General features: G+C 33.2%; 1 protein-coding gene and 1 long non-coding RNA gene across 3 annotated transcripts in view; both read left to right on the forward strand.

The window, feature by feature from the left end:
- LOC116288411 (uncharacterized) overlaps positions 1-11206 on the forward strand; it is a 45879-nt gene that overhangs the window by 31072 nt on the left and 3601 nt on the right. The window lies entirely within an intron of this gene.
- Positions 2955-10517, forward strand: LOC148907152 (uncharacterized). Of its 2 annotated transcripts, none has more exons than XM_089036336.1 (16): positions 2955-3465; positions 3540-3642; positions 4254-4474; positions 4632-4681; positions 4893-4974; positions 5419-5589; positions 5836-5969; positions 6359-6473; positions 6757-6840; positions 6990-7170; positions 7451-7540; positions 8074-8145; positions 8829-8889; positions 9059-9124; positions 9279-9466; positions 9684-10517. In XM_089036336.1, the coding sequence occupies exons 1-16, from the start codon at positions 3055-3057 to the stop codon at positions 10169-10171; spliced, it is 2517 nt and encodes an 838-aa protein (XP_088892462.1). In that variant the 5' UTR covers positions 2955-3054; the 3' UTR covers positions 10172-10517. The 2 variants fall into 2 exon arrangements, with proteins under 2 accessions (XP_088892462.1, XP_088892461.1); XM_089036335.1 differs by having other exon boundaries at positions 2958-3465; positions 5836-5981.

Below are 11206 nucleotides of genomic sequence, written 5' to 3' on the forward strand. Positions count from 1 at the left end.
TTATCCGTGTAAACATTAAAATCCCATAGGATCTTGACCTTTTCGTTTTCCACTGCTTTCTCTGGTTCGTGATCCCACCAATTATCTGCAGTGCACTGTATTTGGTGTTTCCTACATAGGTGCCAACGTATTGTTCTTGCCACTTTGTCGTGTCTGTCTTTATACTCTCTCCCTGCCAGTAATTTGCATCCAGCTACAAGGTGGTCCACAGTTTCCGTCTTTTCCATGCATTACATAACCGGCACAGCGATCACTACTGTTGTACTTGCTTCTCAAGTAGTTGGTAGGTAGTGCTTGGTCCTGTGCAGCAGTGAGTAGTCCTTCCGTCTTTATTCTAATGTCTCCTTTCTTTTATCCATCTTGTCCTCGCACGTCTTGATGTAGTTTCCGTGTAAAGGCTTGCATGTGTATCTCTCAAGTCTTTCGTTCTGCCTGCGATGTTGGTATTCTTTCTTGGTCTCTTCTGATTCTTTCATGATATCCTTTACAATGTTCCATAGAATTTCATGTTTGCTGACATATTCTTTCAGGTAAAGTTCTTCCTCTCTTACAGTGTCCTCTACGGTCTTATATCCTCTTCCACCCATAGATCTTGGAAGATAGATGCGATCTATATCCGCACGTAGATGTAGCCCTCGATGCATGGTTACTATTTTGCGCATCTTTCTATCTAGAGAGTGGAGTTCTTCGTTTGTCCAATTTACTATTCCAGCTGTGTATCTTATATTAATTAATCTTTTATTATTATTATTATTATTATTTTTTTTTTTTTTTTTTTTTTTTTTTTTTTTTTGCTTCATAATTCTGCCTAATTGTGTTTTTCGCAAGCACTAGTGGAAGATAGTTTTGGATTGCATTTTGCCGTTTTCTTTTATTTAAAGATATAGTTTCTATTCAAAAAGTTGTATCCAAGAGCTCTCATGCAAGCTGATCATCAGGGGAGATCACTTATTATAAATTTACAAAATTAGATGGAGTACACAAAGTAATTAAAAAATTAGTAGTAAAGCGTACAGAGTTTTACAGAGATATACAGAAAACGAAGTAAAAGTTGCACTGGTTACAGTGTATGAATGCAATGAAGTAAATGAAGTCAATACACGGGGAAAAAGGCCTGGTAAATGTAGTTATTTTTTGTAAACCTTTTTGTTTCAATTATATATTTTTGTACTTCTAAAAACATTAATGTTATTTGAAAAAGTTAAATGGAGAGATCCATCCAAGATATGATTAACCTTTAGCTTATCTTTGATATTGTTTTCAAAAAGCTGTGCGGAAAGTGACATAAGGGCTACTTGTTGACCCGGGGGGAGGGGGGTACTACCACCCCAACTTGGGTAAGGGTGTGCCGCCAGGACCTCAAAACCCTGACCCTATCCCATACCTAAATTTTGATTTTACATACCCTACCCCAGACCAAAACTAAGAATTATACACCCTATCCCAGACTAAAAGACGGAAAATACGGTTTTACAATCGATTGCAATCAATATTTATTATCATTTGTATTGTTTTTGTGTCTGCAGAAAGCGTAGCCTATTAGGCAGACAAAAACGACCAAGTCGTTAACCCTATCCCAGACTAAAATGACACCCTATCCCAGACAAAATGTCAAAAAATGATACCCTACCCCAGACCCAAAAGCCTATAGGGCGGCACATACCCGTATTTCAAATATAGGGGAGTACCACCCCCCAGGGCTTGTTGATAGCGGCATATCGAGGGCAGTGTAAGAAATAGTGACAAGCCGTTTCAACAGAGCCAACGTTACATTCACAAAGCGTAGAGGGCTTGCTCGAGATTTTAAACAAATATGAGTTTAGTGCAGACTGACGAAGACGTAGTCGCGTATGCAATATAGCGCCCTGCCTACTGGAATTAAACGAAAAGTCTTGACCCGTGTTATACGATATTTTGATCTGTTCGATTTTGACCCATTCCAGTATTCGACATTCTGATCTATTCGATTTTGACCCGTTTATTCGATATAAGATCTATCCGATTTTGACCCGTGTTATTCGATATTTTGATCTATTCGATTTTCACCTGTTCTATTCCATAATTTGATCTATTCGATTTTCACCCGGGTTATTCGATCTTTTGATCTATTCGATTTTCGTTCTATTCCATAATTTGATCTATTCGATTTTCAACCGGGTTATTCGATGTTTTGATCTATTCGATTTTGACCCATTCTATTCGATCTTTTGAACTATTCGATTTTGATCCGTTCTATTCGATATTTTGCTCTATTTGATATTGACCCATTCTATTCGATATTTTGATCTATTCGATTTTCACCCATCCTATTCGATATTTTGATCTATTCGATTTTGACCCATTGTATTCGATATTATAATTTATTCGATTTTGACCCTATCCATTCGATCTTTTGATTTATTCGATCTTCACCAGTCTCATTCGATCTTGACCCATTCTATTCGACATTTTGATCTATTCGATTTTGACCCATTCTATTCGATAATTTGGTCTATTCCGTTCGGTTTTGACCCATTCTATTCGATAATTTGGTCTATTCGATTTTCACCCATTCTATTCGATAATTTGGTCTATTCCATTTTCACCCATTCTATTATATAATTTGGTCTATTCGGTTTAAAGCCGTTCTATTCGATAATTTGGTCTATTCGATTTTGACCCATTCTATTCGTTAATTTGGTCTCTTCGGTTTTGATCCGTTTTATTCGATAATTTGGTCTATTCGATTTTGACCCAATCTATTCGATAATTTGGTCTATTCGATTTTAACCCATTCTATTCGATAATTTGGTCTATTATACCACCGTCTTCGCTTGATCTAAACTGGGTCCGACCCCAATATCTAAATTTAGATCTTTGGGTCGGACCCTCTTCAGACTGTACTCTAAACCAACTGAAGTGGAACATGGTTCAATTGTTTTATTTTAGCCAATCACTGATTAGATTGGCTTTCTGGTTGCTTGGGTCTGCAGCTTGACGCCGCCTCGTTACTAGTAGCCATTTTCTTAGAGCAACATTGTCAAAATATAATATAACTGTAAAATCAATCTATTAATGAAGAAATTGCGAGCCGTGAAATTGAAAACCACATTCATCAGTCGGAGTGGTAAACGTTCCGTGTATGTGCCCGTTAACGTCGTGAAGAAAACTGCCGAAAAAAAATCAGAAACGAAAACAACGTGCTCTAGTACTAGCGAAGTGTTGCTCGACGAGCCAACATGTGAACTTTCTATTCATCAAAGAAGACAAGTTTTTTCTTTTAACAACTGGGAGAAGATAAGGCAATCAGTGATCGATGCTTTTATGGAAGAATGCTCCTTAACTAGAACTGCATGTTCTGAATGTAATGCGCAACCAGCCAAGATACGATGTCAAGAGTGTGGTCCACGACAGTTCTTCTGTGAGCAATGTGCAGTACATTTACACCTCAAAAGAAACCAGTTCCATCTTTTGGAAATTTGGAAGGTAAATTCACAACTTTGTAGCGTTTAGTAATTGTTTATGACATATCAAGTCATGTTTTTTTTACTATCCTTTAGGATGAAATGTTCGCACCATTCTATGTTGACCATGGCATCATCGGATACGGTCACAATTGCCCAACAAAAGTTCTGCGAAACTTTACCCTTGTCGATAGTTCTGGTAAGGCTGATGCAAAAATGTGATTTCACTTGTTTAAATATTTGTGTATTTGTGTATTCAACAGCTATAAACAGAAATAATAAAATCTTCAAGAACTGGATTATACGCCTTCGATATTCGCAGACATCCCATAATTTCTTTCATGTTTTTACATAAAATCATTTTATGCATACACCTATTTTAAAAAAACGATATTTAAATCCATAGTTCTTTTTGCTGTGCTTTTACTTATCACCTATCCAGCATTCTATATGTGAACGTTTTGAAATAGGTGTATTTATATTATAAATGAATATTACATGATAGTTCTTATACTATGCTCACTTTGATTGGTCAAGAGTTGTGTGTTAGTAGAGAACAGATGCACAAATGATCATAACAGTCATTTCGAACATTTATCATGCGCTCCATGTTTAACACAAAAACCGCTTAATTATGAATAAAAGAAATAGATTCCATTTTTCTGTGCGTCTGTACTCTTATAGAAGATGTCAAAATGTGGTGCATCTTGTGTGTACCTTTCTTGTTCTCGCCACATTTTGATGTATTATTTCATCCTCTCTTAAACAATCAATTGTATCTTTAATATTACTTAAAATGTTTCATTTCAGGGATACAACATTTCAAACATGTAGAGGTGTGTGACTGTGAGCCATATGGAGTCTCATTAGTACGGTGCAATTTCTGGCCAGGTTCACCAGTGAAACCAACCACTGCTTTTCACATATCATTGATGAATTTACTGGAAAAGCTTTTTTTACAATGTCAAGTATCACTATACGACTTTAGTGAAGTTCTGGATTTATTACAGCCTCAACTTGGAAAAACAGTGGTAAGCAATGTTTACAGTGTATTCCATAGTATGCCAATATTTTTCATTTGAAATGATAAAAAAGGTGAACCTGGTTCCTTCTTTTAGGAGATTGGGTTAATGGGGCTTGAATACTACAATACCAAAATGCTAATTATTCTTTTTTTTATTTGTTTAGCGTACATCACTGTATGGAATTCTAAATTCTGGCTGTTTTGAAGAATTCAGGTATGTATTATTCATAATTCTTCAAAGACAAATAAAAAACTTATAGATTTTACATAGGACACAACTGCATTTACAGTATATTTTTCTTACAAGCACTTTTTAAAAATACACATTTGAATCACTTTTATATATAAATGGTGTTATTGTAAAATACCTTAGGTGAAATTAAATCAGGTCAGCAATTTATTTTTCATTCTCTATTTTCTTGCAGGCAGTTCAAGTACCATATGCGGCATTTACATAGTTTTTGTCCAGGACTTACCAATGGCACTCAATGCCAATTGTGCCCTGAGGTATAAGCGGAGATTTCTTTTTTCTTCCTATTTTTTCATACTCTTTGTAGTAGTGAGAACTATATGAATTTTATTAAATTTTGGATATTCTTTTTTTTTTTCAACACAAAAGTCAATGTTATATTCAGACAACACAACATTTTGGGTTGAGTTTAATAGTGTTTTTTCTGTATCCTCTATAGACTGTGATTTGAACAGGGAACATTGACAAAAAAATAACCAATCAATCATTCTTTACAACATGTGAGGATCATCTGAATTCTTATCCACACTGTACCAAAAGTGATGGATTGGTAGCTTTGATAAGATTTGCTGGGTAGTTCTGATTGGCTGTACATGTGATACAATTAAATAGAAAGTGTACCTGGTCAAACTGTTAACACTAATTTTTTTTCAAATTACATTAGCCTAAATTATTAAAAGCATTTTAAATTATCATTTCAGGATGAAGGTGTATTGATAGAGAGTCTTGATGCTTGCATGGGTCTTACAAGAAAGAAAAAGAAGGGTGGAGGACTAGTAGAACCACGCCACAAAGAATTAATGTTCAGTGATCAAACAGATATTGACAACTTTGTTGATAATTATGGTAAAGAAGGGACTAAGATTGAAGAAGTAAGTATGATACACATCTATATATTTGACTGTTACAAAGCTAAATGTTAGTCATCATAGACAAAATCTTGGATCTTCCACTGAAAACCTATGGCTATCTGTCATATTTCTTGTATTTATGAGCATTAAGGAGCCATTATGAGCATTAAGGAGCCATTATGAGCATTAAGGATTTCCATGTCACACAATCTTTTTTAAAAGTGCAGATTTATTATGTTCTTGTATAAATTATTTCTCTTTTATTAGAACTGCAACCGATTTCATGCAGGAGAAGTGCTACTGTCTCTACGGTCTAAAGGAAAAAATAAACTGTTTGATGAGAAGGGTGTTTTTGGAAGAGTGTGCCGACATGACTTTCCAAAAAGTTTTGTCAATCTCAAGTATGGGGAAAGGTATTTTTCTTTTTTCTTTTGCGCTACATGCATAATGTGTGAATGACAAGGGAATCTTGTATGCGTTATTGCTGTTGAACAACAGTCACCAGTATAATGATAAAAATGTCATGCAATATAAATTATACTGTATTTTACATAAACACTGCTTCTGTTCATTGTATTAAGTATTTTTGATTGTCTTGAGCAATTTTTATTTATTTACTTTAATTTATTAATTATCTAACTGGCTGCATGCCTATACTAACATAAAGCTATGTGTATGTTGTATTTTGAATGCTAGAATAAAAATTGAAAATATGTCTTATTTTAATATTAATTTTGTTCTTTTAAAAATATATTATACATTGTAAATACACACTTGTCTTTTCTTATAGGATTTCATATTCAATATACGAAATTAACAAATTAAAAGAGAGTTTAAAAGATAAACCTGGAGTAAAACTTGTCATTATGTATGACATTGCATGTATTTTAGCATCTCATTTAAAGGTGAGTTTATGATTGAATTTGATAGTAACTATTATTTCCATTTATATACGGGATCATGTTATTGTTGATATTAAATATTTTAACTGTAGTATTTGTGGCATGTTGCATTAATTTGTTTGATGTGCTATTCTCATGCATACTATTGAATTCTCTGTTTTTTCTTCAAGCATGCATGTCAATGTTTGTGATATGAATAAAGAATAAAGGGTCAGTAGTGAGTGTGAGGGCATAATAGCCTCCCCTGCTTTATTAGTAACATCATTTTAATGGGTTTTTCTCAAAGTGTACCAACCAAGAAAATCTGATTGAGAACATAGACTTGGCTATTCCCATATTCCACTGTTATGGACATAAAGCATCTTGCCAGGTAAATATCTGTACTTTATAATCAACTAATCAACTGTTTTTTAGAATATGTCATGTATGGCAACAAAAGCACAGAAGCTTTTCTTAAACAGGTTTAAGGTACTCTAGACTATTCAAATATTCATACTTTTATACTTGTTTAATTTATAGATTGAATACAACCCAAGACGTATTGCAGGAGTTGGGCTGACTGATGGTGAAGGGGTTGAAAGACTGTGGTCTTACTTGAGAGGATATTCATCAATGACAAAAGAAATGTCTTCTGAAAAGAGAATTGATGTTCTTACTGATGCATTGATCTTTTATGGACAAAGGCTTCACAGGAAATTTGGTACAGCTAAATACTAAGTTACATTTTTCCTCTTTAAATGTAGTACTATTTTGTTGGTATGAATCAATTTTTTTACCCTGGCAATAGACAGACTGATATTATTACAGAGCCAAAACAGTATATATATATTTGTTATTTGATCTGAGAGTATGTGTGGGCCTTGCTTGCCTCATAGCAGCTAAAGATCATGTTATTATGTTTTCTTATTATCATTGATTGCATGTAAATTACAGTAGCTTATATCATAATTATGTACATATTTTTATTTCTTTTTTTGTAGGGAGGTCTCTTAAGGACAAATTATTAAAAGCTAAGGATCTTGCAGTCACCGTGGAAAACGATATTAAAGATATTGAGGCCACTCTTTCTTGTATGTTTTCCATATAATTTTTGTTACAAAAAGTTTAATATTATGAACTCATTCAAGTGAATTCCCTTTCCCTTCCTTAAACATGATATATTGTAATAATGTATAATATAATAATGGATGTTAACTTAGTGAAACAGTATTTCTAAAGAAAAAGTTGGAGATTTTCCTTGGCTCATGTGAAATCCACTCTATCATAATATGAATATATAAGTTGATAATCTGAAACACTGTAAGAATTCAAATTCTCCATATTACGGTTATTCAGATTATCAACCTATATCATATTATAATAGAGTGGATATCATGTGAGCCAAGGAAAATCTGAAATGTTCAAATTGACTGCTATATGATCACAAATGATCAATGTAGTACCCATACTGCTTTTCACTAGTATGACAACAACTGTATCATTGTGAAAATGAAAGATGATCTGTACTGCACTGATATAAATTATCAATAAATGTAATGTATAATGACAGTCTCAAACTTCAAAAATAAAAAAATTATTTAAAAAAATTATTTTCTCACTTTAGACCCATGCACAGAAGAAGTTATAAAACAGTGGAAAACAGCAGAGTTTACAGACATTAAGCCAAGAGAAAATGGTAAAATATCACACTAAAATTACTGCCAAAAAAGGTTGAATTTTCCACTTTTAAGGAACATAAAAGTCACAAGGGAAGAATAAATACAATTGTGTAAAACTTAAAATATATTTTCAAAATTTTACACATTTCATGTATGGAGGAGGTGCTTTCAATATTAATCAATAATCTAGGTGCCATAATCTATCTAAAAAGATGGACTAGTTAATTTATCAAGTTTGATAAATAAGTTTAAAACACTCATTAATAATTCATAAGCTTATGTTCCAATTGGAGCCACCATACACGTCACGTGCATGAACCTTTATACCCGATAATGTCCTCTTCATTAGTATTCAAGTGATTTTATATAAAGACACGTGTCTTCATCAAGGTCACAGTCAACCCTAAAAATCTTTGACTAACGTGCCTGTCTTTGCCTTGACACGCAATATCCAACGTGTGGGAGCTTCTATTGAATCTGGTTGTGCATGCCTGTGACGTCAAATCTCTATCGAAGTATAAAAATCCATGTTCGTGACGTGTATGGTGGCTCTAGTTGAACCAAAATCTTATAAATTGTTCATGAGTGTTTTAAGCAGTTCAAAAAACTCGTAGATTGTGTTTTATCAGGTATAAAACACTCCTACTCATTTTTTAAGCACTACTAATCCAGAATGTTTATCTTTTCTTTTGAACTTTAGTGCTCGAGCTTCTTTGGGATGAAAAGTATGTGGATACCCTACTTGAAGTGCAAATGTTAAGGTAATGTTTATTTGTAGTTACTGTAAAAGTTAAAAAAACATAATTTCATTGTTTCGTTGTTGTTTTAGTGCCTTTTTTTATTTCAAAATATCATGATGCTCACCAGACTGGGCAAATAATGTGTACATAATATCCAAAAAATTAACAGTCACTTCATTGTATTTCACAGTGCTGACTTGAGATGCATGGATATAGGTCAAGAGGCAACAGAGTCCATTCAGAATAAGAAAAAGAGGTGAAAATTTATGCCTGATTATTGTGGACAATGATTATTGTGCAATTCTCTGTCAACTGCAGATATAAAACCACACAATGAAGCTGATGTGCTGCAAGGTCACTCGTGACAAGTTTATTCGTATATTCATTATTCATTATTCTACAATTTTTAGGAAAGAAAAGGAGTTGGTCTCCATAGAAAAAAAGTACAATATCAAAACAAGATGGAAGGAGGATGCTACAGTTTTTGAAACTGTCAAGAAGCGATTGTTTATTAAGAAGAAGACTCTAGCATTGCTTGACATACATCGTTTGGCTTCAGAACGCACATTTCTTTTAGAAATGAAGAAAAAATATGCAGGTTATGATTTATCGATATTCAAAACTATTTTCAACTGTTCTCCTGCAAGTAGCTTGATATACATTTGTGGCTGATAATTTATGCAATCTAGTATAATTTATATGGTGTTCATTTGTTTTAGCAAAGCAGTTGAAGCACATGCAGCATATTGAGTATCTGGATCTGTTGTTAAACAAGCAAAAATGTATGACAGTACTATTGTTTTTTTATTTTGCAGATGGTCAAAGCATAGCCATTAAGCTGTCAACACAAATCAGTAAAGCCACAAAATCCATGGAAAAGTGTTTGGTTGTATTTAATGCATTGGTGGATACATCGGAAAGGTTGACTTTCCATGAGATCAAGGACCCATCAAATACAATTTTTAGTGCTGTTTCAAATGAGACTAATGATGAAATCCCTCAGTCTGTAAGGAAGAAGATAATCAGTTTGTACAGCTACAGAGAAAGGTGTGAAGAAGAGGTGGAGCTTGTCAAGACAGAAATGATCCGTCTTGTTCAAGCAAAGTTTGCTCAATTGCAGGCTATAAGGAATCAATGCACTATGAACATGAAGCCTGGGTTGAAAGCATTACTATTACAAAAATGTGCTGCTATTTATGAAGACATCTCTAACTTACGAAACAATTGGAAGGCTTGGGAGTTTCTCCTTACTTTGTGGAAGAGAAGATCCATTACATTAGCACCAGTAATAACCCAGTTATGATACCCACAGATGAAGACAATGACTTCTCAAATGAAATGGAAGATGTAGATGATAGTGACAGTACTAGTGAACATTGGGATACTGATTCAAATGACGAAGAAAACAATCAATAGATATTAATTCTCAATAACTTAATATACATGTATATGTAAAGATGTAGAGTGCAAATAGTATACCCATGAAATAGCCAGCTAATAATAAATGATTAGTGCTAACTGTGGAAGTAGAGAAATAAGCAAAGCATCAAGAAATCAGTGGAGTGCAACTTCAAATTGCAATCTATTGTTTATCTTGCTCCAGTGTGGATTGTATATTTTTAACCCATGTATTAAATTCCATTGTTTTACGTCTTGTGCTTTTCTTTACATTATGTTCTTTATGTTCCCTATGGTATATTATTTGCACTCTATTGATTATTAATATGAGCAAAGTGTGGAATACATAAAAATGTAAGTGAAGTAGTATTTTTCCCAATTCAAATTGAAAAGCAAACCTTTCATTCTTGCAATTATTGTAGACTTGTATACTAGTTATAAATGAAGAAATGAAAATAATAGGAAAGGGTTGTTTACCATTTTGCAATCAAAAAATTTACACCAATGTTTGTATAAATGAAAAAAACTGAAAACTGGAAATAAGATATTGAAAGACATGTCTATCCTATTTTGCATTCAAACATATTCCACCCTATTCAGACAAGTATTATGAATAACAAAAAGTGAAAATGGAAATATATCAAAATGGTTTATTCTATTTTGGAATTGTATAATTGGATATAAATGAAAAAAGTGAACAAAAATTAAAAAGGGGGATTTCTCCCATCCCATTTCATTTCATGAACACATTTCATACTTTTACTAGTTGTATATTAATTAAAAATCTTAAAATGGAAATAAAGAGAGAATAAAAAGAAAATGTGAGCAATGAAATGTAAAGTGTAAATTATGCTAAATTGTATTTCACAAATTTTTGAAAACCACTCCACTATATTGCAAAAACAAATTTACTCCATTTCAGACTTCTATTATTTTTACA

This window comes from Actinia tenebrosa, unplaced genomic scaffold (genome assembly GCF_029948245.1).
Source record: "Actinia tenebrosa isolate PJP-AT-01 unplaced genomic scaffold, QUT_ActTen_1.0 PGA_scaffold4__44_contigs__length_22323623, whole genome shotgun sequence".
Lineage (NCBI taxonomy): Eukaryota > Metazoa > Cnidaria > Anthozoa > Actiniaria > Actiniidae > Actinia > Actinia tenebrosa.

Excerpts from the sequence above, each read along its gene's own strand:
- LOC148907152 (XM_089036335.1), top strand. The coding sequence starts at position 3,055 with ATGAAGAAATTGCGAGCCGTGAAATTGAAAACCACATTCATCAGTCGG. Across the intron at positions 4,475-4,631 it reads CTCAACTTGGAAAAACAGTG|CGTACATCACTGTATGGAAT; the intron begins GTAAGCAATGTT and ends TTATTTGTTTAG. Across the intron at positions 4,682-4,892 it reads GGCTGTTTTGAAGAATTCAG|GCAGTTCAAGTACCATATGC; the intron begins GTATGTATTATT and ends ATTTTCTTGCAG.